This window comes from Anolis carolinensis, chromosome 6 (assembly GCF_035594765.1).
Source record: "Anolis carolinensis isolate JA03-04 chromosome 6, rAnoCar3.1.pri, whole genome shotgun sequence".
Lineage (NCBI taxonomy): Eukaryota > Metazoa > Chordata > Lepidosauria > Squamata > Dactyloidae > Anolis > Anolis carolinensis.
This window is the reverse complement of record NC_085846.1, coordinates 6,977,145-7,004,412: the sequence shown is the minus strand read 5'-3', so window position 1 is coordinate 7,004,412 and position 27,268 is coordinate 6,977,145. Positions and strand designations below refer to the sequence as shown.

Below are 27,268 nucleotides of genomic sequence, written 5' to 3'. Positions count from 1 at the left end.
CACAACAACAACAACAACAACAACAACAACAATGAAGCAATGGAATTTGAAATTATGAATGTGAAACTAAATGTTGTAAAAACTAATGAAAATAGAACAAGAGAAATGGACGAAAGATGGATAATGGTAAAGAACTATATCATGAATCAATCTGGAGATCAAGCAATAAGAATCAATCTGGAGATCAAGCCATAAGAAATAAGATAGAAATGTTATATAGTATATAGGTTGGAAATGGATAAAGATATATAAAAATTGTCTCATAAAGAAACGAACATGTAAAAAGAAAACAATCCTCGTGTTGGTGGTGGGAATTATAAATGTTTTGTATGTCTACGGTATGTATTTTTTGTGTTTTAAAAAAATAAAAATTTATATTAAAAAAAAACCAATGAAGCAATGTGTTGTTGAAGGCTTTCATGACCAGAATCACCGGGTTGCTGGGTTTTGGGCTATATTATACCCTGCCTTGTACCATGAGGAGAGGCGAGTAAGAAATAATATTGGTAAAAGTCCCAAATTCTGACCAGTAAGTAACAACTGGGAGACTGCAAAACCAATAATAATAATAATGATAATAATAATGATAATAATAATGTGCACTACCCATAAGGAAAACATAAGATTAATCCAAATATGTGTGTGGCTGATTGCTGTGAGTTTTCCAGGTTGTCTGTCTATGTCCCAGAAGCATTCTCTCCTGACATTTTGCCTGCATCTATGGCAGGCATCCTCAGAGGTTGTGTAGTCTGTTGGAAACTAGACACATGGGGTTTATATACCTGTGGAATGATGTCCAGGTTGGGAGAAAGAACTCTTGTATAAAGATTCTATCTTTATATTGCTGCTGCAGTCCCCTCACCTATGAAGTCTGACTAAATTGTATTGGTGGTTATTTGATATTATTACTGTTGTATTAACTTTTGTTTTAACTTTTGTTTTATTGCCTTATTGTCTTTTAACCTGTGTATATTGTGCTAATGTGAACTCAACTCATGTTTTTAACACCTGACTAATATGTTGACCTTTTATGATTGTTTTTATCAATTACTGTTGTTTTATTGTTGATTGATTTGTTTTATTGCTTTGCTTGCTTTTATATTGTTGTGTCTGGGCATAGCCCCATGTAAGCCGCCCCGAGTCCCTTCGGGGAGATGGGGCGGGGTATAAGAATAAAGTTGTTGTTATTATTATTATTATTATTATTATTATTATTATTATTATTATTATTATTAATGTATTTGTGTTGTTACTCTTGTAACAATGTGAGCCGCCCCGGGTCCCTGCGGGGAGATGGTGGCGGGGTATAAATAACGTTTTTATTATTATTATTATTATTATTATTATTATTATTATTATTATTGTCTGTTTGAGGCAAATGTGAATGTTACAATTAGCACTGTATAGTCTTTCAGCTTCAAAGCCTGGCTGATTCCTGCCTGGATGGAATCCTTTGTTGGGAGGTGTTAGCTGGCCCTGATTGTTTCCTGTCTGGAATCCCTCTGTTTTCTGAGTGTTCTTCTTTATTTACTGTCCTGATTTTAGAGTTTTTTTTAATACTGGTGTGGGGGTTTGCATTGTGACCCTGTGAGATCTAAACATTTAGGACAGGTATGGGCAAACTTGGGTTGTCCAGGTGTTTTGGACTCCAACTCCCACCATTCCTAACAGCCTTGGGCCCTTTCCTTTTGCCACTTAAGCGGCTGAGGGGCAAAAGGAAAGGGCCTGAGGCTGTTAGGAATGGTGGGAGTTGGAGTCCAAAACACCTGGACAACCCAAGTTTGCCCATACCTTCTGTGTTGACACCTGTCCATTGATAGCTACATTGCTGTTTTGCAATAACAAGCATCACATTGCATTGCCATATTGCGTCTTCGTGTTTGGATATTTATGATATGCAGAAAGGGACTTGAATGGCAGCCAAAGGCGTCTCCTCAACATACCATAAATACCTGCATGCGCAATGATAGGTAGAATGACAACCTTACGCAAACGCAAACACCGTATCAGCGATTGGCTGTTGTTGTGCAAGCCACTGAATGGAAAACATTAGGAAATGTTGCCATTCCCATCTTCCTCCCATCTCTTTATCATTATTACTACTACTACTATTAGTTTTAATTCAGAAGGAGAAAGAAAACCAAAGGCAATACAAAGACAGGTTTTTATCTTTCTATATATAAGTCAATATATGTGTGTGTGTATATACATATATTAGAGCCCTGGGTGGTGCAGCGTGTTAAAGCACTGAGCTGCTGAACTTGCAGACCGAAAGGCCGCAGGTTGGAATCCGGGGAGTGGAGTGAGCTTCCGCTGTTAGCCCCAGCTTCTGCCAACCTAGCAGTTCAAAAACATGCAAATGTGAGTAGATTAACAGGTACTGCTCCGGTTCCATGCAGTTATGCCAGTCACATGACCTTGGAGGTGTCTACGGACAACGCTGGTTCTTCGGCTTGGAGATGAGCACCAATCCCCAGAGTCGGACATGACTGGACTTAATGTCAGGGGAAAACCTTTACCTTTGCCATACACACACACACACACACATATACAGTATATATATATACAGGGCTCGGGCTGTGGCACAGGCTGGAGAGCAGCTGCAATGAATCACTGCAATGAATCACTCTGACCAGGAGGTCATTAGTTTGAGGCCCGCTCGGAGCCTATGTTTGTCTTGTCTTTGTTCTATGTTAAAAGGCATTGAATGTTTGCCTATATGTGTAATGTGATCTGCCCTGAGTCCCCTTTGGGGTGAGAAGGGCGGAATATAAATGCTGTAAATAAATAAATAAAAATAAATATATGTGTATGTGTGTATATGTGTATACGTGTGTATATACACACACACACACAAGCTCCTTTGTGGCTTGATGGATCTATTCTAGACCAATATTGGCAGAGATATCCTTCATTATGTCAATTGTATAGATAATTAAAACTATTATGTACATATTACAAGACTAAATCTCAGGCCACATCTACATTGCCATATACCGTATATACTCAAATATAAGCCGACCCGAATATAAGCCAAGGCACCTAATTTTACCATTAAAAAACTGGGAAAACATTGACTCCAGTATAAGCCGAGGGTGGTAAATTTCAGAAATAAAAATAGATACCACTAAAATTACATTAATTGAGGCATCAGTAGGTTAAATGTTTTTGAATATTTACATACAGCTCAAATTTAAGATAAGATTGTCCAACTCTGATCAAATCATTATTCTCATCTTCTTCAATGAAAATGTGCTTATGTATCCTTTTAATAATAGAGTAAAATAATACATGTAATAATAATAATAATAATAATAATAATAATAATAATAATAATAAATACAGGAAAATAATACATGTAATAGTAAATAGAGTAAAATAATAAATCCAATAATAATAATAATAAGATCAGAGTGAAATAATAAATGTATTAATAATAAAAATAAAAATAGAGTAAAATAAATGTAATAGTAGCAACAATAATAGAGAAAAATAATAAATGTACCATATATTCTTGAGTATAAGCTGACCCAAATATAAGCCAACCAGGACCCTCACCCGAGTATAAGCCGAGGGGGGCTTTTTCAGTCTTAAAAAAGGCTTAAAAACTAGGCTTATACTCGAGTATATACAGTAATCCATCTTCTAGCTCCAGATTTGAACTGGATTATATGGCAGCATTGACTCATATAATCCAGTTCAAAGCAGATAGTGTGGATTATCTGCTTTGGCAATCTGGATTATATGGCAGTGTAGAAGGGGCCTAAAACACATTAACCTAACACGTACCTGCCCTAATAGAAGCACACTTAAACGTTCACCTATTCTACGAATGTCACCCTCATTGTCTGTTGGCATTTACCCCTTATTATCCCACTCCCTTTAGATTGCGCTATGGAACCCCACTTCTGCTTCTAATAATGTATTTATGGTTTATTTTAGGTTCCAGCATTTAATGTTTGCCCTTCGGGGTGAGAATGGCAGAATATAAATGTTTTAAATAAATAAATAAACATTCCTCAAATTCATCAATCCAGCCGCTGAAGTGTGCTGTGAAAAGCCACCCACTCCCATCCATCTCTGGCTCCTCTTTTGCACCATGTTCTCCCTTCGCACCAAAGACTTGAACAAAAAGACAAAAGTGTCTTTATTTTTGGGTACAGAGTCGGATTCACAGACGTGGCACACAAACGCAGGCACAGCATTGAGATTCATTCACACACATACGCACACACAAACAGCAACACTGGAGGGAGGAGAAGAAGGACCTCTGGTTTTGTGCAAAAATAAAATCTCTATCGACAAGGAAACAAACACCTAGTAAACAATTTTTTTTGTCTCCTTTGCCTGCACAATTGTTGGGCTTATTTGGGAATGAAGGTAGGGAGCAAAAGGGGTGGCCAGTTGCTTTTGGCTTCAAGAGCTTAATTATAATAACAGAGTTTTGGAGCACAACACCCCTGATCTCACGATCGTGGAATAAAACGAAGTATGGATCGTTGATGTTGCAATCCCAGGTGACTGCAAAATTGCTGAGAAGCAACTGGAAAAGCTTTTACGATATGACAATTGCTTAAAGATCGAGCTACAAAGACTCTGGCACAAGCCAGTCAAGGTGGGCAAAGTGGTGATGGGCACACTGGGTACAGTGCTTAAAAACCTTGGCCAGCACTTAAAAACAATCGGCGCTGACAAAATTACCACCTGTCAGCTGCAAAAGGCCACCCTACTCTGATCTGCACGCATTATCCGCCGATACATTGCGTAGTTCTAGACACTTGGGTAATGTCCGACATGTGATCGAATACAACAGCCAGCATAGTGATCTTGTTTGCTGTGTACTAATCTTGTTGTGTAAATAATAATAACAACAACAACAACAACAAATGCAATTAAGGCCAAGATCGAAAAATCAGCTGATGACCCAAAATGCAGACTGGACAAGGAAACGACGAAACCATTGATCATATCCTCAGCTGCTGTAAGAAAATCACACAGATTGACTACAAACAGAGGCACAACTATGTGGCCCAAATGATTCATTGGAACTTATGCCTCAAGTCCCACCTCCTAGCAGTAAAGAACTGGTGGGATCACAAACCTGCAAAAGTATTGGAAAATGAGCACGCAAAGATACTGTGGGACTTCTCAATCCAGACTGACAAAGTTCTGGAACACAACACACCAGACATCACAGTTGTGAAAAAGAAAAAGGTTTGGATCATTGATGTCGCCATCCCAGGTGACAGTCGCATTGACGAAAAACAACAGGAAAAACTCAGGACCTCAAGGTTGAACTTCAAAGACTCTGGCAGAAACCAGTGCAGGTCGTCCCGGTGGTGGTGGGCACACTGGGTGCCGTGCCAAAAGATCTCAGCCGGCATTTGGAAACAATAGACATTGACAAAATTACGATCTGCCAACTGCAAAAGGCCACCCTAATAGGATCTGCGCGCATCATCCGAAAATACATCACACAGTCCTAGACACTTGGGAAGTGTTCGACTTGTGATTTTGTGATACGAAATCCAGCATATCTATCTTGTTTGCTGTGTCATACAATAATAATAATAAGGGCGGGGGGGGGGGGGGGAAGGAAGGGGCCTGAGGCTGTTAGGAATGGTGGGAGTTGAAGTCGAAAACACCCGGAGAGCCCATGTTTGCTCATGTCTGCTGTAGACTCACGTAGCACAGCATCTCCCACCATCCCCAGCCAGCTATGAAAATAACAATAAAAAAGGGAGGTTGAGGACTCTGAAGTGAGAATTGTTGGAATTTCAGTATAAAGTCCACCTTGAACTGGATTATATGGCAACGTGAACTCAAAACAATCCAGTTCAAAGCAAATATTGTGGTTTAAGGTAAAGATAAAGGTTTTCCCATGACATTAAGTCTAGTCATGTCCAAGTCTGGGGGTTGGTGTTCATCTCCATTTCTAAGCTGAAGAGCTGGCGTTGTCTGTAGACACCTCCACGGTCATGTGGCCAGCATGGCTGCACAGAGCGCAGTTACCTTCCCGCTGAAGCGGTACCTATTGATCTACTCACACTTGCATGGTTTCGAACTGCTAGGTTGTCAGAAGCTGAGGCTACAGCGGGAGCTCACTCTACTCTCTGTATTCCAATTGCCGACCTTTCGATCAGCAAGTTTTAACCCGTTGAGCCACTGATATTGTGGATTATCTGCCTTGATATCCTGGATTATATAGGTGTGTGGAAGGGTCCTGAGGCTGATGGTTGAAGGGTTATTGAGGTATCAGGAAAGATATGGATGTGAAAACACAATATTTCAGAGCATGTGCTTTTCTTCCAGGAGACAACTGCTGCATGGCATGGAAAGAACCAGCCTTATTTAAAAATGAGACGAAGACAGGAAAGTCCACAGCACAATGGGATCATAGTGGTTTCTCTTAGGAAAGGAAATAGCATTCAAACTCCCTCTCTCAGATTCTTGCTGATTCCCTTTCCACAACTGTGAAGTCTCTCTCTGGCAAGGAAAAGGCGAAAGGGAGAAGAAAGCTTAGGTTAGAGGTTGACATGAATGTCCACAGGCCAGACTCCATTTCTTTCTTTTATTATAATCAGTGCTGCAAGCAGCTCCCTTCCCGAGAGCATGGATGCAGATCGGTAAAAAAAGAAAAGAAACAATACAATAAAGTACACAGCATCAAAACAATAAATACACAAAAATCCAGGTTCCCTCCTGCCCAAAGTCATGGGCCATCTGGGTCCAAACCCTCAATAAGGCAGCAAGGACAGGGGAAGGGATCGAAGGTCGGACGGGACGTTCTGGTCCAGAGTTCCAGGCTGGAAAAGCTGGTCCCCGGCTCCTGGTTCCAAACTGTTCTCTCTCCATGGAGCAGATGGCCAACCAGGCCCACAAAAAACCCAACGAGTCAAACCACGTCTCTTCATAGCCGTTCCATGGCCACCGGAGGCAGAGCTGCAGTAAGAGCAGAGAAGATGCTTCGGGGAACCGCAGCAGGTTTCTGCCTTTGGGCTTCAGGGCTCAGAAGCGCCCCTGTGCAGGACAAGCCGAAGCACGCCTAGCTTTGGGAAACGGGTCCATAGTTTGGCCCCTTCAGGGTTAGCCCAAGCTCTCCCTCTGCGCTTCTGCTGCCTGAAGCGGCTGCTCCCCTCTTTCTCCTCCTCCGGCCTCCTCCTCTTCCATGGCCATTTCCGGGGGCAAGGATGGGTGGCAGGTCTGGCCCCCATTGCCTTCCTCCATTGGCTCCAGCATGCCGTTCACGTCCATGTCTTGGACCTCGATGTCGTACAAAGGGGAGACCTTGGAGGATGGGTTGCTTCCACAATCCACACAAGCCTGTGGCACAAGAAAGAGAAGCAGGGAGGAAAGAGACAAGGTGAGTGAGTTTAAACCTGCTTCTCTGCCCAGTAATGGGCAAACTTTGGTCCTCCAGGTGTTTTGGACTTCAACTTCCACAATTCCTAACAGCCGGTAGGCTGTTAGGAATTGTGGAAGTTGAAGTCCAAAACACCTGGAGGACCAAAGTTTGCCCATGCCTGATCTAGGGCATTCTTTCATCTCTGCACTGCATAACTATCTCATTTTGATTTCATTTTAACTACCATGGCTTCAGATAATAGTCAACCCTACTGATATGAAGAACCTCCAGCCCAGGACTGCAATAGAGTTGTACTGGAAGACCTAGAAAATGCTTAGAGAGGACATACTTTGTCAAATATGAATAAAGTCCCACGGATATGGAGGTCAAGCCGCACTTTATTTTATGCCTGAGGCATCCAAGAAGAATAGAAGTCTCTGGAGAACATCCACATCTGCGTAATGATTCACGCATGGCTCCCTTTCCTATGCTGTGCTCCCTCCCTCACCCAGAACCCACCAGCGTGGTGCTTACCGTGATGTTGATCGCTTTGGGCAGGATCCCCTTTTGGACCCAGGAATGCACTTCGCCCAATTCCTTCTTCTGTTCTTCCGTGAACCGGGGCTGCCGCTTCTGCATTTGCTTCAGCTTCTCCCGATCCTCCTTCAACACTGCCTCCATGTCCCTGCAGAGTAGAGGTGAGCAAATGGGTTTGGAATGGTTGCAAAGGCATGGGTTCAAATGGAGGACGAACCTCCTGTGTGTTGGGCGAAGAGCCAAATAAATGGTCCCACTGACTATTTGGGGGAGGAAAGCAAAACAATAAGAGAATCAAAGCCTGCCCCTCTACATTTCAAACCCCCTCCTTTACCAAATTATATTTATTTATTTACTATATTTATACCCCGAAGGGGACTCAGAGCGGCTTATGACAAAATGTAATGCCATGTTGTACATACAGATACACAAATATAACATTTCAAATTATAAAACAGATTGAAACATATAGATACAATAAAACAAATAATCCTGTCTCCCTGATAACCTGACAGGGAAAATGCTTCACCCTGGGCTGTGTGTATTTTAAAGATAGTAGTGCTAGTGAGAATAGGGAGGGTAGAACTGAGCCAAAGTCAGAGCCAGTCCGTGTTCAACTTAATATTAATTCACAGAATCCATCAGGTCATATCAGCCCATATCCTAGGATGGGCCAAAAGCTTGGTCCCACATCCAGGTCTTCAGCTGTTTCCTAAAAGACATGAGTGAGGGGGCTTCCCTAATCTCCCTCGACAAGGAGTTCCACAGCCGCAGAGCCACCACCGAAAAAGCCCTGTCTCTCGTCCCCGCCAACCACACCTGTCACGGTGGCGGAACTGAGAGCAGGGCCTCCCTCGAAGATCTTAACTTGCGGAACGGCCAGTGGGGAGAGATAAGTTTTGAGAGGTAAGTTGGACCAGAGCCCTTTAAGGTTTTGTAGGTCAAAGTCAGCACTTTGAATTGTGCCTGGAAGCTAACAATATATACAACACATATATAACAATATATACAATTATACAATCCTTTGTGACAAGAGAGCAGCAGCAAAGCAAGCCTGCAACCATTTCACTGTGATAGGAACACTCTCCATTGGGAACCCATAGCTAGGATTCAAAGATGCAAAGCAAAAAGGGCATTGCATAGTGCATGATGAGCCCCAAGGCTACTACAGGAGTAAGGGCTGGGGCCACCTGGTCATGTGATGGCATTTGGGTCTTCTCACCTGGTAGGGAGCTGGTAGGTCATCATGACCTTGTCATCAGTGTTGGCCATCAGCAGCCAAATGGGATCTTGCAGGACGTACTTGATGAAATGTTCATTGTCTTCCACCTCTGTGCGCTTCTTGCCTCGTAGGTCGTTCTCCGAGGAGTCGATGCTGCCAAAGTATTTGCTGGTGTTGCTGCTCTTGCTGCTGGCTGAATGGGAGGAATGGAAAGAAGCTTGTCAAGACACTTGAGGATACAAGGAGCAAGCTCCAAAACAGATGCAGGGGCCAGGAAAGAGTGCCACTGAAGTATCATTGTCTATGTACAGATAAGACTCAGTGTAGACCTTTCTGTTTGAGGGGCAGCCCCTGAAGATAGTATAAGCAGGCTCAAAATGTAGCTGCAAGGCCCACACCTCTCTCTGATAAAGAAACACTTGCTGTGAAACCTTTACACAAGGATTTTTGTGGCTTTTTGTCTAGGTCAACACGGCTACTCCTGAATTTTTAGCTCTTGCCAATTATCATATTTTCAGGACATTAGTTCACGAGGGAATGAAGTTTCAAGTCTTTAAAAGCCTCAACTGGCTTCCCTCAGGCATCTGTGGCTCTTGCTATCTTTTTGTTGGTGAAGAAATATCTGCAGAACACAGCAGGGCTCAACTGGTGCTGAGTCAACTGACCTCATATAAGCACTGAAGGAAAACCCTTTCTGCTTGCCCGGATGTTCAGCCCTCCTTGCTCAGTCTCTGGATTAGACTGTACTGACTCGATAGAAGCCACTCTCTTACATTATGCTTTTAGGCATTTTCAACAACATCCCAGGACCCACAGCAGCCTGGAAACAGATCTACAATGCCAGTTTAGGTTCTCAAACCCTCTTCAATGAACAAGTCACTAAGAATATTGTCTCAGGAAGCTCTGTTTATGCCTTTTAGGTGGATAGTTGAGAGTAGCAGCATGACATCATGACTAGGATATGTTTTCTCTATCATAACTTGAAACTGTGACTCCCTGACCTTGTTCCTTACATCAATGCACCCTGAAAGAGCAATGGGAGAGGCCAGCCCACATCTGTCACTCAGTTGCAGGAGTTCTGCCTCCAATGCAACTCCACTTGTTTTGAATTGTGTTGTTTTAATTTATTTATGCTACACCTTTTATGTAAAGCTCTCAACCATTTTGCTAGAGGGAACTTCTGAAACACAAGCCCAAAGAGTGTCATTGGAAGCTCCACAGCAAAAGAATACAGGTTGAAGAAAGTGACTTACTTGTGCCACTGGCAGAAGTGCTACCGCCATTGGAGCCAGAACCCATGGAGCCAGAGGCAGCGGAGCCACTGCCCGAAGCGGCTGACCCCGTGCCAGAGCGTGAATCTTCCTGAAGGAGCAGGTCCAGGAGGTCACTGGAGCTGGACAGAGCATCGTTGTTGGAGGAATCATGTGTTTCCACCTGTAAGGGGGTGGGCAGGAGGAGGAAAAGGAGGAAAGAGTGAGAAAAGTCCCTCTCGCTAAAACCATCTGGACTTCTCTCACTTAAGCCATCACAAAAATCTTGGGCGTGCTTTGATTGCGTATCCCTGCATGGCAGAAGATGCCTGAACTGGATAGCCCCTGGGGTCCAACTCTATAATTCTATGATTGATATGATTTCATGATAACTGCCTTCATTGTGACAAAATATAGCAAGATATACACCTGCTAAAAGCAGCTACTGCCATGCCTGTTAACAGTTCCCACAATCCTCCAGCCAGTAACAAATACTGGCCAGGGAGAATGTAAAGCTGTAGTTCCTATTGGAACTCAACCACATCCTGCACAAGTTTATAGTCCTCATCAAGGAAACGCAACTCAAAATCAAAGGGCAGGATTCTTTAGTGTAAGACAGGCCAGCAGGACTCACCATACATGCTTCTTTCTGGGTGCTGAGTTCATTGGTCAGTCCCTGCCCGCTGCTCACGCCGGCCCAGTCCGTGGGGGCTCCCATCGGCCCTGTCTGGCTGCTGGCGGCTGCTTCCGGGCGGTCGCCCACCTTGGGCATCTCTTCCATCTGCAACAGGTTCAGCTGCAAAGGGGAGCTGCAGCGCGACTCAAAGAGGGGTGACTCGGGCCGCTCAGGCTGGCTCACCGAGTGCGGGGTGGAGGAGCGCGACAGGCCCTGTGCACCCACATCGGGCCCAGGAGTAGCTGTGCTCCCAACCGGCTGTGGGGCGAAAGGGAAAACAGGGCCGCCAGGGAAGTAGGACTGGGGGAGAGGGCTGTTCATCTGAGGGAAAACATAGTTCGGCAGGACTAAGGCCACCATGGGGGTGACCAGAGGGGTGGGGAACTGGGGGGCAGGCAAAGCGTTCTGGATGGGCTCCGCGGCCGAGGGAGCGGCGGGTCGAGGGGGAAAGACCGGAATCGGGTAGGTGGGCATGACGGTCGGGTAAGGCATGGTGGGGAGGCTGTTTTGGGAGTTGCCAGAGGGAGCCCAGGAGGTGGAGCCGGGGGCACAGAGGAGGTGCGGAGGAGAAGCCGAGTTCTGCGGGGAGCTGGTGCTGTCTGTGGACTTGTTCTGTTTGATGCGCTTGGCTTTGGATTTCCGGCTGCGTCCACGGTACCCTGGGCCTCGTGCGCCCTGTCGAGGGGGACCTTTGTGGTGTCCTGAGGGACCCAAAGAAGAAGGCAGGGTAAGGGGAAAGGACCTAAGGAAAACATTGGGCATGGAGCCCCCACACAGTAAAGCTTACAATTGATCACCATCATATTTGGGCCCGGGCTGTGGCGCAGGCTGGAGAGCAAGCCAGCTGCAACCAGCTGCAATGAATCACTCTGACCAGGAGATTATGAGTTCAAGGCCCGCTCGGAGCCTATGTTTGTCTTGTCTTTGTTCTATGTTAAAAGGCATTGAATGTTTGCCTATATGTGTAATGTGATCTGCCCTGAGTCCCCTTCGGGCTGAGAAGGGCGGAATATAAATGCTGTAAATAATAATAATAATAAATTTGTTTATATGCATGCAGTTTTTTTATCTTGAAAGAGACTCAAGTCTTTAAACTAAGGTAACATGTATGGACAAAGTAGAAAAAATGCCATTATTTTTTGTTTTCAATTACAGTACGGACCCCATATTTGCAGGTTCTATGTTCCGAAACATGAAACCACTGATAATAGTGAAACCACTCATAGTAGCAAACCCTATTGAAAGAAATGACTTCCAACAGAAGTGTATCACATAATCCTGCTGGAGTAACTAGAAAATGCCTAGGGAGAGCACCTCTCTAGCATTTCTAGGTCTTCCTGTGCAACTCTATGATCGACTTCATGCAGAAGGATACTAAAGAATTACACTGGAAGACCTATAAAATACCGAGAGTGCACATATATTTTTGCCTGTAGATAAATGAAATTGCAAAAGCACTGGTCCTGCAGATACAGGGTTAATTTTACCCTAAGGGACACATTTCGAACCAAGCAATACAAGATAAGAATTAAACTAAAACTACAAGGGAAAAAAAACAAGCATACATACAAAGCATAAATGTGGTACCTTCTTTTCCAAATCTGTCATTTTTTTCTTTAACTCTCATTTATATTATATTCTCATATTTCACAAAATCTTTGGTCAAAGAAGTGGGGACTAGACTCAGTGGTCAAGGAAGGATGCCCAACTCCATTCCACCTCCCCATGTTCCTGTGCAAAGCACCAGGCCAGGCTTACCTCGGTTGGCATGGGGTCCAGGGTGAGCCTGCCCCTGTGAGCTGAGTCCCAAGGACGAGTTAAAGACGTGGACCTGGCTGAGGTCCTTGAAGCGGGTGAGGAAGGCCTGTTCCTCCTTCTGGGTGTGGATGGAGAGGACCTCTTTGGTCAGCCCCACCTTGCGGTACTGCTGCTCCCGGTCTGGGGTCACGTTCGGTGGGGGGGCCGGAGGGGTCGCGCTGGGTGCCGCCTCCTCCATCATGACGATATCTGCAAAATAGAGAAAGACAAGCTTAGTTTGCTAACTGCCTTCTCCCCTTGGTCATCTGTTCCAGCATAATCTCTGAATTTAATTCTCAGCATCCTTTCTTCCAGACAAACTCACAAATGCACGCACACACACACCTACTGCCATCTCAAGTGCATGCTGGGAACACTTCTGGCCTCTGCCTCTGTTAATTAACACCAGTCTATGTTAATAATTGCATCCTCCACAGCACAGAACCCAGCTTCCAATCCCAAACACTACTGTTTGAACATAGTGCTCATTAAGGAAATAAACGGGGAAGGGAGGGTTAGAATCTATTTTGCTATGAGGAAAACTAGCTGGAATCGCCTAAGATTTCCACCTTCCAATCACTCCTTGTTACTTCCAAAAAGGAAAACAAGGCAACCATAAAGTTTACATGTAAAATATAGATGAAAAGCATGGAGAAAAAATTACATTCCAGGACAATAAAAAGACTGTGAAGAAGACATGTTCTGTTTAAACTTTCTTTGGTTTAAAAATCAGGCAAATTTGCTCACTTGGGAAACTAATGACTTTATTTATCCAACTATATACATGTAATTATATACAGTACTATTAAGGAAAAGATATCTCAATGTGAACACACAGGAGAAACCTGTATGACCTGGAACCCTACATGCTGACCTTTAAGATATGTGTGTTTTTGTGGGTGTAGGTATGTATTCTCAGGTTGCCTGTCAACTTATGGCAACCCAATTAATTTCTTAGACAAGTAATATTCAAAGGTGGTTTTGCCAGTTCCTTCCTCTGAAATACAGTCTACAGCACCTAGGATTCATTGGCAGACTCCCAATCAATGGCTGACCCTGCTAAGCTTCCAAAATCAAAAAGAACGAGGTGCCTTTAAGGACTATCTCATAAACAGGGCTGCCTACTTTGGTGCATCTTTCTTTGTCAAAGAAGACCACGTGCCAGTTACTGAAATTTTCCATCCTTCCAACATGATAAAAATGTAACACTGAATGGCACAGTCAGAAGGATTATTTCTAGCAGCTAACAATCATAAGAAAGCAACACAACTGAACTGTTCATCTTTGAGATTACTCTTATGCTGAGCTGGAACTTGCTGGAACATGTTGTTATGTCATAGAAAGTGGAGGTTTAAAGAGCATTAGTGAGTCATACCCGAGAAGGTCAATTGTTATAAAGACAGAGGATAGAAAAAGCAACATAGGCCCTCATAGAGGAGTCATCAATAGAAGAGGACAATGCTATCTTTATATCCCAGAGGGGGGTGAAATTACAGGAATAATGCCGGAGCTAGTCCTTTCAGCCCCATCTTTACAGATTTGCCTGTCATTTTAGGTAAACAGTGGCTGAAAAGATCAATACAACACTGTGAGCTGCAATGTTCCAATGGTTGGAGCAACTGGGGGTAGTCAGATAGATTAAAAGATGGTGCATTCAGCGACAATGCTGACTACCATCCCATTGTACATACCCAAAAGGGCTGTAAATCTACAGGAAAGCCATCAAAGTTGGTATAAATTTTAATGAAGAGGACAGAATAGAAGTTAGGGAGAAGAGAAGCAAACTGGATGGATATCTGCCTAAATTTCACTAGACCCAACAGTCTAGTGATGGGTGTGCAGGCAGAAATAAAATTTGACACTGCCTTAGGGCAGTATAGATAAAACTATGAAGGCTGCATCTATCTTTCTATCCAGAAATCCCTGGAATGACATAATAGGCAACCTCAACTGAAGGAGGGCAGAAATTGCTGGACATACTGATGCCTTCTGAAGATCTCTCGCTGATATTCTGCCCAAAGTGAAACTGCCAAGCTGCAGCCACAGGCAGGTGCTGGTAGGAACACAAATCCAAAAAGGAGAAAATTATTTTGCTACTCTTAAAAAGTACAGCTTGCATAGGAACAGATTTAAAATGGGAAAGGAAAGCCGAAGAAGGAACAGAAAAGAAAAAAACAGCCCATTTTCAAGCTGTGAAACATAAAGAGCTAAACACTCTCTACTGCCTAGCCATCTGGCTGCTTTGGATCTTGTCTTTGGCTGACAAGAAGAGGGAGGACATGTCTTCCCACATTCATCTACACTGTCACATAATGCAGTTTAACTATACTGAACTGCACTATATGGCAGTGTAGATTGGCCTGGGTACAGGGCCCGGAACTAACAGAAGTCACTTGGGCCTTTGCCACCAGCTGATTACAGACACCAAGAGAACTCTTATGCCAGATGGCAAGAATGTGAAAGAGGAACTGCCTCTGAACACAGAGGTTCAAAGTTGTTCTACAAATGCTGATAAAATCCTGAAAGACCCATCTGTGACTGGGCTATGGAGTAATATCTGTTCAATGGCCACAGAGTGTATAAGGCTATAGGACAAAGGGGATCTTCCTTTCCTTGTGTCTCAAAACCCAAGTGAAGCAAGGGAGTCAGATCACAGTGGCAGCAAAGAATATACCCTCCAGAAATCTCCACCCCTCCTCAGCTTCCCTCCAACATTAATCTACCCCCCCCCCTCCGCCCACTTATCCTGCCCCAACCCCTGCCCGCTTCCCAGAAAAACCCATATTCCGCCTCCCATACCCGACTCGGGAGGTTTCTTGTCTCCCACGTGGACGATGGTACTGCTGAAGCTACACTGACTGGTCACGGAGACCACGCTCTCGGCTTTGCTAGGCAAGGCCAGCGGAGTCAGTGGGCCTCCCACCACGGCAGCTGCTGCCGTCCCGGGCTCTTCCCTCTTGGACTGGCTCTCCGGGGTCGGTAGCATTTCCTCTGGTGCATCTGTTCAAAAAGACAACGGTGGATTAGCATTCGTGGCAGAGGGGGTTCGTGAATGCGAGAGCAATGGAGGTGAAAGGGAAAGTCTACAGCATCTAGAGCCCCCCCTCCTCAAAAGCGCCGACCGACAGGAGAAGGATGTTGAGGAGATTGGAAGTGTGGCCTGGCTATCTAGTGACCTGCTTGGCAGCATCGCAAGGGATGTTGTTTAGCTGGTCACAGGGAAGATCACCCGTCCAACTGACCACCAGCCTAAAGACCTCTTCTAGCAAGGAGTGGGCAACTCAGCTTCTGAAAATGCTTCCCCTAAACCTGCAGCACCACACATTCATACACACACACACACACACACACACAACAACAACAACAACCACCTTAGAAAAACAATCTAGGTCCTAGGGCAAAAGAGAGCCAGCAAAGGTAGGCTTGCAAAGGGTGGGGGAGCAGGAGACACCTCTCTGCTTTCTTGTATTGAGGGGGACATGCAGGAAGGGTGGAAAGTGCAATTCAAGCAGGGCATTATAGATATCTACTTTAAAGTACAGGAAAGTGGGGAGAAAATCACCTTTGCTGTGACAGGCCACTTCTTCACCAACTTTTTGCTTGTCATCATCTGATGTTGAGGATGTGGTGTACGAGGAGGAGCCACATTTCCGCTTCACGCGGCTTGGAATATTGCAGCTCTCTAGGTATCTGTTTTAGGAGTTAAAAAGAATACAGAGAACAGGGAAGTTAGTTGAATTAAAGGTCTGTGAGAGTGGAGGGAACTTGGAAAACAATCTATATCTAATTCAATATTTTGATAGTATTGCGGTGCCAGAAAGTTGGAAAGATAAGAGCTGGATGGCTCTGGAATATTAAGGAGATACAAACAAGTCGGGAGAAAGTGGACATACAGAAAGCCTTTTAAAGAACCCCATTGAATAATTTTGTGTAACTCAAAGAACTGAACATCACACCACCATAAGTAATGGCACTTCACCTCTCAGAACCTAAGCTGTTTAGGTGACTGCTGTTTATAGACGATGCATCCCAGGAAATTAATGCTGCTTTAGCCATGAATCAATTTATACTAGGCTCAGCCACGCTGTTTGTATTTGCCCTCTTCCTCATGGTGGAGCAGTTTGAATAAATCCTCCTCACCTGATGATGCCATCTAGGCAGTTGATCTGCTGGTAGGAATAGTTGGAGGATTCTTTCCTCACTGACTCCTCAGAGGTAGCTGGCCTCCTCTCCAGGTCCCTTGGGGTCTCCATGGGCTGGCTGCTGCGATTGACTGGCACTTCCAGAGCTAGAAAGAGATGGCAGGAAATGGAGGAGTGTCAGAGCTACAACTGATGGCCCTCGTGGTAGAGGGAGAAGGGCAAACTGCGGTGGCAGGGTTCCCACCAACGTCTGACTTCCACAGTACCACCAAGCACTCCTCGCTAACCTTCTCTTTGGCAACCCCCATGTCAGAAATGTGTTAAAAGTAAAAGGAGAACCAAGAAAACTCAAGAATCAAAAGTCAGGGCACAGAACAGCATGGGAATGGGTGTCCTACAAACCAAAAGCAAACAAAGGAGCCTGTTGACCATCTCACCTTGTCGGGAATGTTTGTGGGGCTGGGGCTTGACTTGGGATTCAATGAAAACCTGCTGGCCCTGGTTCTTCACCATGTGCACATCTTTGCAGATCTCCTGGAAAGTCATCTGGGACCAAGACAAAAGAATCATCACATCAGATCACAAACCCCTCTTCTTCAAGGTAGAGCCTCTTCAGAAGTTTTCAACCTCAGTACATTTCCCCATTCACAAGATACTGACTTCAACTGTTTTCAACTCTTTCTTTTCATCGAACTTTCAGCTAACTAAGGAGTGTGTGTATATATTACAAATATAATACAGTACTTGGCTGGCAGTTTATGTATAATGTGCCATTTTCACACCAAATCTCTTTTCTCGACTAAAGCTAAGAGGCACATTTCATTCACTTATTCCCACAAGTGACCATTATCAAGCCCATTTTACAGATCGGATCAGAGCCAGATTTGCCTCATGGCTGAAAAAAGAACATTAAGTCTCCCAACATAAAGAGCAAAATCCGACTTGCAAACTTCGGAGTACTGTGCTCCAGGCCTCAACTTCTCCTGCACTTACCGGCCGAATAGCTTGCGCCTCCTCGTTGGGGATGCCATTGCTGTCGCTAGATGAGGCGATGCTTAGGAACTGCTCATGGGAAGCATTGCTGCCAATGCTACAAAGGCCAGTGGACCCATTGCTGTGTACTGGCTGTAAAGAGGGAGACAGAATGGGATCAAGACATGAAGGAGGAGCCGGGGCCTCCAGGAAGGAGAGTCCAAGCAGAGGAGCAGGAGGCAGTTCCTCACCTGTAGCAGGGAACGGTGGATCTGCTCTGAAAGTTCCTGGATGTCTGTTTCCATAGGCTTTGCCTTCGGGACCTTGGGGGCTGTGAAGACATCCTCATTGAGGGGACCCCTGAGGGATGCAAAGGAGAGAGGGAGGGCATTAGAACAGTATTTCCAAGGAAGAAAGAGAGCCTTTTCTGCATGCTTCTTGACTTGTAGAAGCTTCTCCTCCTCTTTCTTTCCATAATAGCTTAAACCTCCCATTTTGAAATAAACATTCTCCCTGTTTCATGAATAAACACACACACACACACACACAATGTATGCTCCAGAGAGTGGTTACTCACGTCCGCACTTTATGCCTCCCCATAATGAAAGAGACTTTGCGGCTCCAGGGGTTGACAAAGCTGGACCAGCTGGTGTCAATGGTGACGTATTCGCCATTGCGGGCGCAGAAGCGGATGGGTGAGTGATCAAAGGGTTGGCCGCCATACTGCAAAACTGAAAAAAGAGGAAAAGAGGAGTGGGTGAGAAGGAAAAGCAATTGTAATGGATGAAACTAGAATAAATACTAGTATTGAACTGACAGACCTATATTGTATATAACACTATATGAATGATGGGGTAGGGGTGGGGGAGTATAGATCCGGGAATAGATATTATAACAAGCCAACGGTATTATGTGAAATGTCTGAAATTAGTAAATGCAATAAACCTTTTTAAAAGAAAAAGAAAAAATAGAGAGGGGGGAAAAATGAAAGAAAGCAAAGCAGCCAGTACTAACATCAAGGGCCCCTTGGGCTGGAAGGTTGCCTTGCACAGGCTTTTAACTCAGACTGAAAACTTCAGCTGGTTCAGTCACTAGATCTGACAATTAAAATTGACAACTGGATACAATCGGATGGATTTCCAATTCTATAAGAACAATCAAATCACTCTTCCCCAATCTGCTGAGTTCTGCTTTGTTTAATACTTACTCTTTTTGTGTATGGCCAGCATGAGAGGCCGATCCTCAGGATGTACGTAGAAAAGGACAGGGGTTCCAATCAGGTCCTGAGGAAGGTAGCCTAGCAGAGGAGCAGCTCTTGAAAAAGAAAGAGGAGAAGTCAGCTGTCAGAAGTCAGCAAGCAAGCAAGCAAGCAAGCGGTAGCTTCTACAGAGCTACCATTATCAAAGAAGGGAATCAATTCACTCATACAATTATAGAGAAGCAGATCCAGGAACAGGCAACATAAATTTGGGGTCTATATCAAATTATTTGCCTGACACAAGAAGAACAACCTGGCAAATAACAGGTGCACAACCTCTCATGTCCCCATGAAATTTAAAATTCTTATTTAGGAGATATTCTCCAGCACAGAGAGAAATATACCCACTGAACTTCTTCACAGCCAAAAGACCAAGAGGAAGTATTTGCAAAGTCCTCCCTCTCCCCTCTACACATCACCCCTTTTTTTTTCTTTGAATCCCAGATCCTTACCGCTCATCCACATCCTGAAATAGGCAACTGGGGGTGTGTCTGGTGGTGAAGATTCTCTTATCGGGAGGAATTCTGGGAGCTGGAGAATAAAAGCACAACATACTTCAAGCAAACAATTCCAAGAACTAAAAGCTAAGAATTATGCTTTAAAAATTAAAGTTTTTCCCTTCCATATTGTTAGATAACTCTGTAAACTTTTTAGAGATATGGGTTGCTGTGAGTTTTCCAGGCATTCTCTCCTGACGTTTCACCCACATCTATGGCAGGCATCCTCAGAGGTTATGAGGACTGCCTAGTTTCCAACAGACCTCACAACCTCTGAGAATGCCTGCCATAGATGTGAGCGAAACGTCAGTAGAGAATGCTTCTGGAACATGACCAGACAACCCGAAAAACTCACAGCAACCCAGCGATTCCGGCCATGGAAGCCTTCGACAACACATTTGTAGAGATATCTTTGATATCTTGACTCCTCAACAACTAAAAATCTTGGGAGTTTTCCCTATTTTTGGAAGTTCAGTCTCTTCCTCCACATCTTACATCACTCTCTCGTGCCATCTTGTGGTCATGCTCAATAGCACATGAAGTAAATGTAATTCCAGAATGGGCTCCAATTAACAAAAGCGGTTTTAAGCTGAAATGACCAGTGAAGGAGGGACAAAGAAGGAAGAGCCAGTAAAGTGCAAGGTGTTGACATGGCATGTGTTTCCCACCACACCCTCTATCAGAAACTGACACAAAACAAACTGAGATGGGGCAGTTGTTAAATGCTGTCAACTCACCTCCAACTTAGGACAAACCTATGAATGAAAGATTCAGAGCCCTGGGTCATCAATGGTCCTGTTTAGATTTTGCAAACTCAGGTCAGCCATGGCTTCCTCAATCAAGTCAATCCATCTAGATCAGGCATAGGCAAATGTTGGCCTTCGAGGTGTTTTGGACTTCAACTCCCACCATTCCTAACAGCCTCAGGCCCTTTCCTTTTGCCCCTCAGCAAAAGGAAGGGGCCTGAGGCTGTTAGGAATGGTGGGAGTTGAAGTCCAAAACACCTGAAGGGCCCAAGTTTGCCCATGCTTGATCTAGAATGTGATCTTCCTCTTTTCCTGCTGCCTTCTACTTTTACCAAATAGTGGTGTCATCTCATGATAGTCTATGATCCAGAGTACAATAGCCTCATTTTTCTAATCCATATGGCATCTACAAACTGCTTGCACAGACAAATTCCCCTTCTCTCCCATGCATACGAACACAAGTCAAATGCTGGCTCTCTCTTACCTTCGTAGCCTGAATGGATGCGCTCTGCGATGAGCAAACAGCACGGTCGTCCCTCGGTGCTGTCGGAGTCGCACACTTTGGTCAGGTACGGGGTGAGCCGGAAAGGGTAGTAGCGCAGCTCGCGTCCACTCTCGTAACCTCCGCTGAGAAACAAATGCCTGCAATAAGACCAGAGGCCAGAGGAGACCAGGACAACCAGGAGGGAGCAGAACAGCAACAGACCAGGGGTGGCTGGGGAATGTGAGCAGCAATATCCACCCGCTGCCCGCCATGCCATCCTTTCCACCCAACCTCCCAGGGCTTGGAGAATGCCACAGTCATCCACAGAAGAGGAGGAGAGGGGAGCTGTTCCGCCTTCTCACCAGCTAATTAGTGGAGAGGATGTCTCTCTACCCAGCTGGACTCGGGGGCATCTTCTCTCTGTGGCCTTTGGCTAATTTTATCCTCTCTGTAAAGCTTTTAAGACTCCAGAAAAATTATTGGGGACCTTCTGGCTAGGGTCATTATCTTGTTAATTGTGTGATCAGGATCATTTTTCCTCAACAAAAAAACCCCCAAAAAAACAGGCCACTTCTGCTACATGCAAAGTTCAAACCCTGCCTTCTTCAAGAAGGTTTCAACAAAACTCACCTGATACGACAGAAGACGGATTTCTCCTGGGTGTAATCCATTACACCAGCAGCTAGGGGAAAAGATTAAGATAGAAGAGTAAGAACCAATTGAAGTACGTTTGAAAACAGTCCTATCTCTCTTTTGATATTCCCATTCTCCATACACATACAGTCTCAGCTGTTTCAAGAAGTGATTAATATATTTTTAAAAAAATATGTGCCTCCCCTCCTTGCTTATTAATTGGGAGGGGATCTCTCTACCCAACTGGACTCTGGGCATCTTTGGCATGGACACCATTGTGGAGAAATCTACTGCAAGGAGGGTTCTCATAAAGAGAGATCTCGCCTGCCACTCTGGACTACAGACCTGCTTGTATAGTGCAGTAAAACCATAGAATAATAGACTCAGAAGTGACCACATGGACTATCCAATCTAACCCCCTGCTGTACAGGAAAAGCACAATCAAAGTACCCCAGACAGCCATCTAGACTCTGTTTAAAAGCCACAGTAAAAGCTGAGACACTCACTGGAAGAAGTGCAGGCGCTCCAGGAGGGCAAGTGGTATGGCGCAGTGGATCCATAGAAGATGCTGACATCTTGTGGCGCCAGGAACTCGGCAAACTTTGCCCCCTTGAAGACATCTTTCTTGCAGCGGAGGATGAAGCCTGCCTGGTCCGAGATGTAGACAATTTTCCCCGTGATGAAAGAGACAGCCACGGAAAAGGTATCCTTCCAGAGCAAAACAAACAGAGAGTTTAGGATCATGGGAGCCATTCTAAGGAGGGAATATTCAATTCTGCCAAATGTGGTGAGATCAGAATACTACATGCTTCCATTGTTGGATTAAGACCCTGAGAGACCAGGATTCAAACCTCTGCTGTATGTGGTCAAGGGGGAAGTCACATTTTCTCATACACACAGAGGAAGACAATAGCAAACCTCTTTAGAATTTATTTATTTATTTATTTATTGCATCACTTCTACCCCGCCCTTTTCACCCATCAGGGGACTCAGGGTGAGTAATGGAAATCTACAATGGATTCACCAGAGACAAGAATTTCTAGTGGCAGATGCAAGAGTGTGCAGGTAGGTACACAGAAATCAACAAAAGGCAACACCAAATACTCACAGGGTTTTTGAGAGTGTACTCTGAAGTGATGTTTTCTAGCTCCTCGATAGTGTAAGAAGACATGTCCAGATTGCAAGGATGACTGTCATCAATGGTCCATTGCTGATAGTAATCCTGGCTCGCTAAAGAAGAGGGAAGAAGGGATTAACTAGTGTGCCAGAGCATCCAAGAGCAAAACATCCTTGCCTTGTAACACTATTCAAGTAGGACAGATGGATTAGGTGCTTTAATATTCAACTGACAGACCTGAACCCATGCTAAATATATTATTCTTACATTAAACTATATGTTATCTTTATAATAAAAAGAAGCAACTGGCACAAACCAATGGAATTAATGTTTTCCCCCAAATTAAGGTACTGTCATGATAATGACAGATGTTAATGATAAAATCCTCTTGACAGTAATTTAGAAGTTCTGGCCAATCTAAAGAGAAAGCACTGAAACCGAGAGAAAGGGACCCCTGGACTCTCATATTCCTACTAAAGAGTCTGGCAAAAAGCCATTGCTTTCAGGCTGTTACCCTTTATAAACATTAATACACAGACCACAGGACCTACCTTGGACTTGTTTTACACAAGAGAGAGCATACTGCAGAGTGGCCAGAGTCCCTGACTTCCCCTTGCTGCGTTTCTCAGAGGGCAGCCGGATCTTCATCTCCTTCAGGGCCTTCATGAGTTCCTTCTGGGCCTTCACCCGTGCAGACTGCTCACTGCTGCAGTAGCATGGATTGAAATACATATCTCAAGATCTGTTTGCTGCAACAGCCAACCAAGACCCCTTAGAGTGGTCCCACTGATGGGCCAAAATGATTTCTTCTATCCCCCCCCCCCCCCCGCTTCTCCATTGATGCACGTGTACACACCCCTTCCCCAAGGGCCTTGATTAGAAAGAAACTGAAAATGCCAGTCTCAAAATGCCAGTCTAGATAAACAAAACTGATAGGTCAACACTTTCACCAATCCAATTTGAGCTGGGTGATCTGTGTGAGAGACACACTTCTTCTTCCCAACAGGCTCTCAATTGTATGTCTTTCCGGTATGTTTAAATTCAAAGAAAGGACACCAGGAAATGCAGATATATCCCAAAGACAATCACCCATCCACCCGGGCTACCTCCTCACATAGCAAATATTGCAGTTGTCGCTTCAGAAGAATTTGGTGGACTTTGTTCCCCATATCTAAAGACAGTCTCCCAAGATAATATAGGTTTGTCTCTCCCCTTCCAGCCCCTGCTTGCCAAATCCTTGCTTACCTGCAACCACTGGTTGATGGGTTGTCCTGCTCAGAGCTTGCACTAAGAAGGCTGTAGGCAATGGAGCTGCTGGGAGGAGATGGGCTTTGGGAATTGGAGCTGAGGAGAGATGCAAAGCACACAGGTTGATTTAGTCCATCTGCACAGCCTCCTGAAGTATGTTGTGTGACAGTTGCAACCAGAGTCTGCTGCCTGAAGGAGGTCAGCTCTACTCTCAACATTTACACATCTCTAACCTCAATGCATAGTACATACCTCTTGTTGCTTTCAGTGGTTTCCAGCAGGGCTGAGTCTTTGCCATTACCGCTGCTGTGAGAACTGCTGTGGGAGTCACCATGGGACTCATTGCCACTGGAGCCGTTGCTGTTGATGTCCATGTCATCGTTGGCTTGGCCTTGGGCTTCGCTCCCTCGCTGGGGCCTGGTTCTCCGGGGGGCTCCAGAAGTACATCCTCCATTGCCTCCACCGCCCTCAAAGGGGCCTTGCCCAGGCTCACAGCCAGTCGTCATGATAAGTTTTAGGGCATGGGGGTCTCTTCAAGGAAACGGAGGGAATTGCAGGGGAAAGGTTGGGGTTTCACCAGCTGCTGAAGAAGAAAACTTTTTGGGCGAACCCGAATCGTACTTCAGTTTAGCTTGCGTTATCCAAACAGAGGTTCGGTCAAAGAAGAAAGACAGCTTAGGAAACACCTACAAGGGAAGAGAGGGGAGGAAAAAACAAAGTGTAAGAATCATTCAACAGCAAATATGACATCAAGTTTGCTATGAAACGAACTGCTAGATTCTGCATCAGACGCAGAGGGATGGTGATTCTGGATACGGAGCCTGAAACATGAGAAAAGCTATCCTGATCACCTCTTGTGGCAAATCTTTCATGTGGAACCCGGGACAGGATCTTTCTGCCAAGTCAATAAATAAGTCACTCAACAAGCATCAAGTGCCTGCTGCTGCAGCCTGAAACCAAAACTCATTACTAAGCAATGGGACTTATGACCATTTTTTTCTGTCCTGCTATCAGAAGCAGGCACTGGTTCTCTGATAATAATGCAGGCAAACATGGCCTCAGGATTTCACAAAGCTTTGCAAAGTTATAGAGAAAGCACAGCTACCAGAACCTTCATTCATTTTGAGCTCCAAAACATAATTTTTCTAAGCTTTGGGACCAGATACTTAGATCAACTTTTCCCGCTTTTGGGAGAATGAATGATAGGGAAAGATCAACACAAATGTCAGTGCTTCCTGATTGATAAAGAGAGAACTTTTATTTCCATCTCCCATCTCTCTTTGTTATATTTCTGAATTCTGATTCAAGCCTTTTTTTATTTCACAGTTGTTTTGCTCTTTCATATCCCATTATCCTTGTTCCCAGAGCATATTGCAAAGGCCAGCAGATCAAAGCAAGAATAGGCACTCCTTGGCAAGTGTGAAAGTGCCACTTGCTTTTCACTGCTGCCTTCTGCACGTCGCTGTTGCCTTTCTGGAAAAAAAGTTGAAAGGAAAAATAAACATTTAAGCTCAGGCAGAAGAGAAGGCACAGCCAAGACACGCAATGCTCCTTCCCTGCTAAATCGAGAGCAACCAGGCAGGCCTCTGCCAAGTGTGGAACGCCAAAAAGTCACTGTGAGTGAATGGATTTTAAACAAACAAACAAGCACAAAAAGTTTTGAGGGAACAGTATTAGGAATGGTCAGTGTGTTGGGCCTGACTGTAAGTAGAAAGCTAACTCTTAAACTCTTCTTCATCACTTTAGTGAAGACATTAAGAGATTAGAAACTCCTTTAGAACAGAGATGGCTTCATTTTCATTTACAGAATTTGGGCGTTGTTGCCAGCTTTGGTCTTACTAATGTTATTCTAGCACCTCCTGGATTAATGATATGATGAGGCTACCATTCCTTGGGGGGATAAACATTTCATCCCTTAGTGTGACTTAGTGACTCTTCAACACATTGGCCCTTTTCAACCAGAAGAGCAAGGAAAAATCAGGTCCTATTTGTTTTAGGAAAACCTTTTCAGCACCACATCATTTTGTTTATTAATGCTATGCAGATCCTACTTTACAGTACACAATTATAGCATATTCATTCAGTTTTATTTGCAGCAGCTGCATCCAATTTAATCCTAGGATTTGTAGTTGAATGCGGTAATTAGAATTTTCTGACAGAATGCACCACCATACTACAAATCTCAGAATTCTACTAGAATCATGAAAGCTACACAGGTGAAAGATGCCAAAACTTGAAAAAAATGATCATCTTTCACTGGTTTTACTAATACTTGGCTTCAAAACGTGGATGGGAAGCACACAAAGAACTATCCAACCTTTTGCCCTCTCAGTACAGATTTCCAATTTTTAAATATTATTAATGTAACAACCCCCCCCCCCCCAATTGACAAAATGCTTCCCACCATCAACCATGTATTTGATTCTCCCCCCAAAAGGCAGGGACAAATTCATAAATTCAATATTTGCACTTGGCAGAAACTCAACAGGATTTTTTCTTGATGCTGCACTTCAGGTTCAAGTTAATAAAACAAAATAAAAACACTGCACATCAAAACATATCCCCAGATATCGGAAGAAACCCACGGAATGAAAACTGTATTTAAATGCACACTTTTTGATCATTTATTAAACTAAATTTCATAGGCAAAACATCCAAAGGCAATCTGACTACCCTGGAAATGTTTAAAAGGAGTTGGCATGGCAACCGTGGCCCAGTTCCCTCTATCTTCCCATCTTCATCTCCAAGCAATGGGAGAGAGGTTTTTAAGTATTAGATACTTAATTAAATCTAAATTCTCTTGAGTCCCCATTTAAAGCCTAGAGGTCTATCCCCAGGGCTTAAAAAAAGACAATTAAATCCTTCCTCCGCCTCCCATCCTGAACACACAAGGCTGCTGTTTCTCAGAAAGGTCTATTAGCCTGATTCACTATTGTCTTAGCTGTTCTATATTTACCCCTTCTAATTTTGGCTGTTTGCTATTTTTAATCTTAAATACAGGGTAGATCCCTGTGTACAAAGGACTTATGGCAAAGCCGATGCGTCCGGGGGTCGGCCAGCTAAGACGGGTGCCCCTTGCCTCAAAATCTAGGCTTAGATTCTTATTTTAAGAAGCACTCCTTATTAGATTGCTTTTTCCAACAACATATGGACTGATGTTCTGGCAGGTATTGTGTTTGAGAAAGATAAAAATAGCAATCCTTTGGGTATTATTTATCAGCCAAAACAGCAAAATAGGATTTTGTCTTGCTCTGGTGACCATGACTGCCAAGTTGAGAGGAGAGTTTGCCCATATACCCACCAAGCCATATATCAGGATAGGCTCAGACCCTTAAGATATATTT

The 27,268-nt window shown here is 44.2% G+C and overlaps 1 protein-coding gene across 3 annotated transcripts in view; it reads right to left on the bottom strand.

Moving 5' to 3' along the window:
* Positions 1 to 6,557: 6,557 nt before the first annotated feature.
* Positions 6,558 to 27,268, bottom strand: part of per1 (period circadian regulator 1) — a 33,516-nt gene continuing 12,805 nt past the window's right edge. For 2 of the 3 annotated variants that reach the window (XM_062957764.1, XM_062957763.1), the window contains exons 2-23: positions 24,177 to 24,610; positions 23,922 to 24,020; positions 23,228 to 23,382; positions 22,668 to 22,789; positions 22,066 to 22,267; positions 21,557 to 21,608; positions 20,927 to 21,069; positions 19,652 to 19,730; positions 19,149 to 19,255; positions 18,519 to 18,672; positions 18,193 to 18,301; positions 17,963 to 18,094; positions 17,407 to 17,515; positions 16,968 to 17,115; positions 16,390 to 16,517; positions 15,627 to 15,827; positions 12,789 to 13,037; positions 10,989 to 11,731; positions 10,358 to 10,538; positions 9,105 to 9,297; positions 7,880 to 8,030; positions 6,558 to 7,323 (exon numbers count right to left, since the gene is read on the bottom strand). In XM_062957764.1, coding sequence (XP_062813834.1) covers positions 7,087 to 7,323; positions 7,880 to 8,030; positions 9,105 to 9,297; positions 10,358 to 10,538; positions 10,989 to 11,731; positions 12,789 to 13,037; positions 15,627 to 15,827; positions 16,390 to 16,517; positions 16,968 to 17,115; positions 17,407 to 17,515; positions 17,963 to 18,094; positions 18,193 to 18,301; positions 18,519 to 18,672; positions 19,149 to 19,255; positions 19,652 to 19,730; positions 20,927 to 21,069; positions 21,557 to 21,608; positions 22,066 to 22,267; positions 22,668 to 22,789; positions 23,228 to 23,382; positions 23,922 to 24,020; positions 24,177 to 24,430 — 3,948 coding nt within the window. In that variant the 5' untranslated portion in view covers positions 24,431 to 24,610 and the 3' untranslated portion in view covers positions 6,558 to 7,086. The remainder of the gene's footprint in view (positions 7,324 to 7,879; positions 8,031 to 9,104; positions 9,298 to 10,357; positions 10,539 to 10,988; positions 11,732 to 12,788; positions 13,038 to 15,626; positions 15,828 to 16,389; positions 16,518 to 16,967; positions 17,116 to 17,406; positions 17,516 to 17,962; positions 18,095 to 18,192; positions 18,302 to 18,518; positions 18,673 to 19,148; positions 19,256 to 19,651; positions 19,731 to 20,926; positions 21,070 to 21,556; positions 21,609 to 22,065; positions 22,268 to 22,667; positions 22,790 to 23,227; positions 23,383 to 23,921; positions 24,021 to 24,176; positions 24,611 to 27,268) is intronic. The other variant, XM_062957765.1, reaches the window with a different exon arrangement.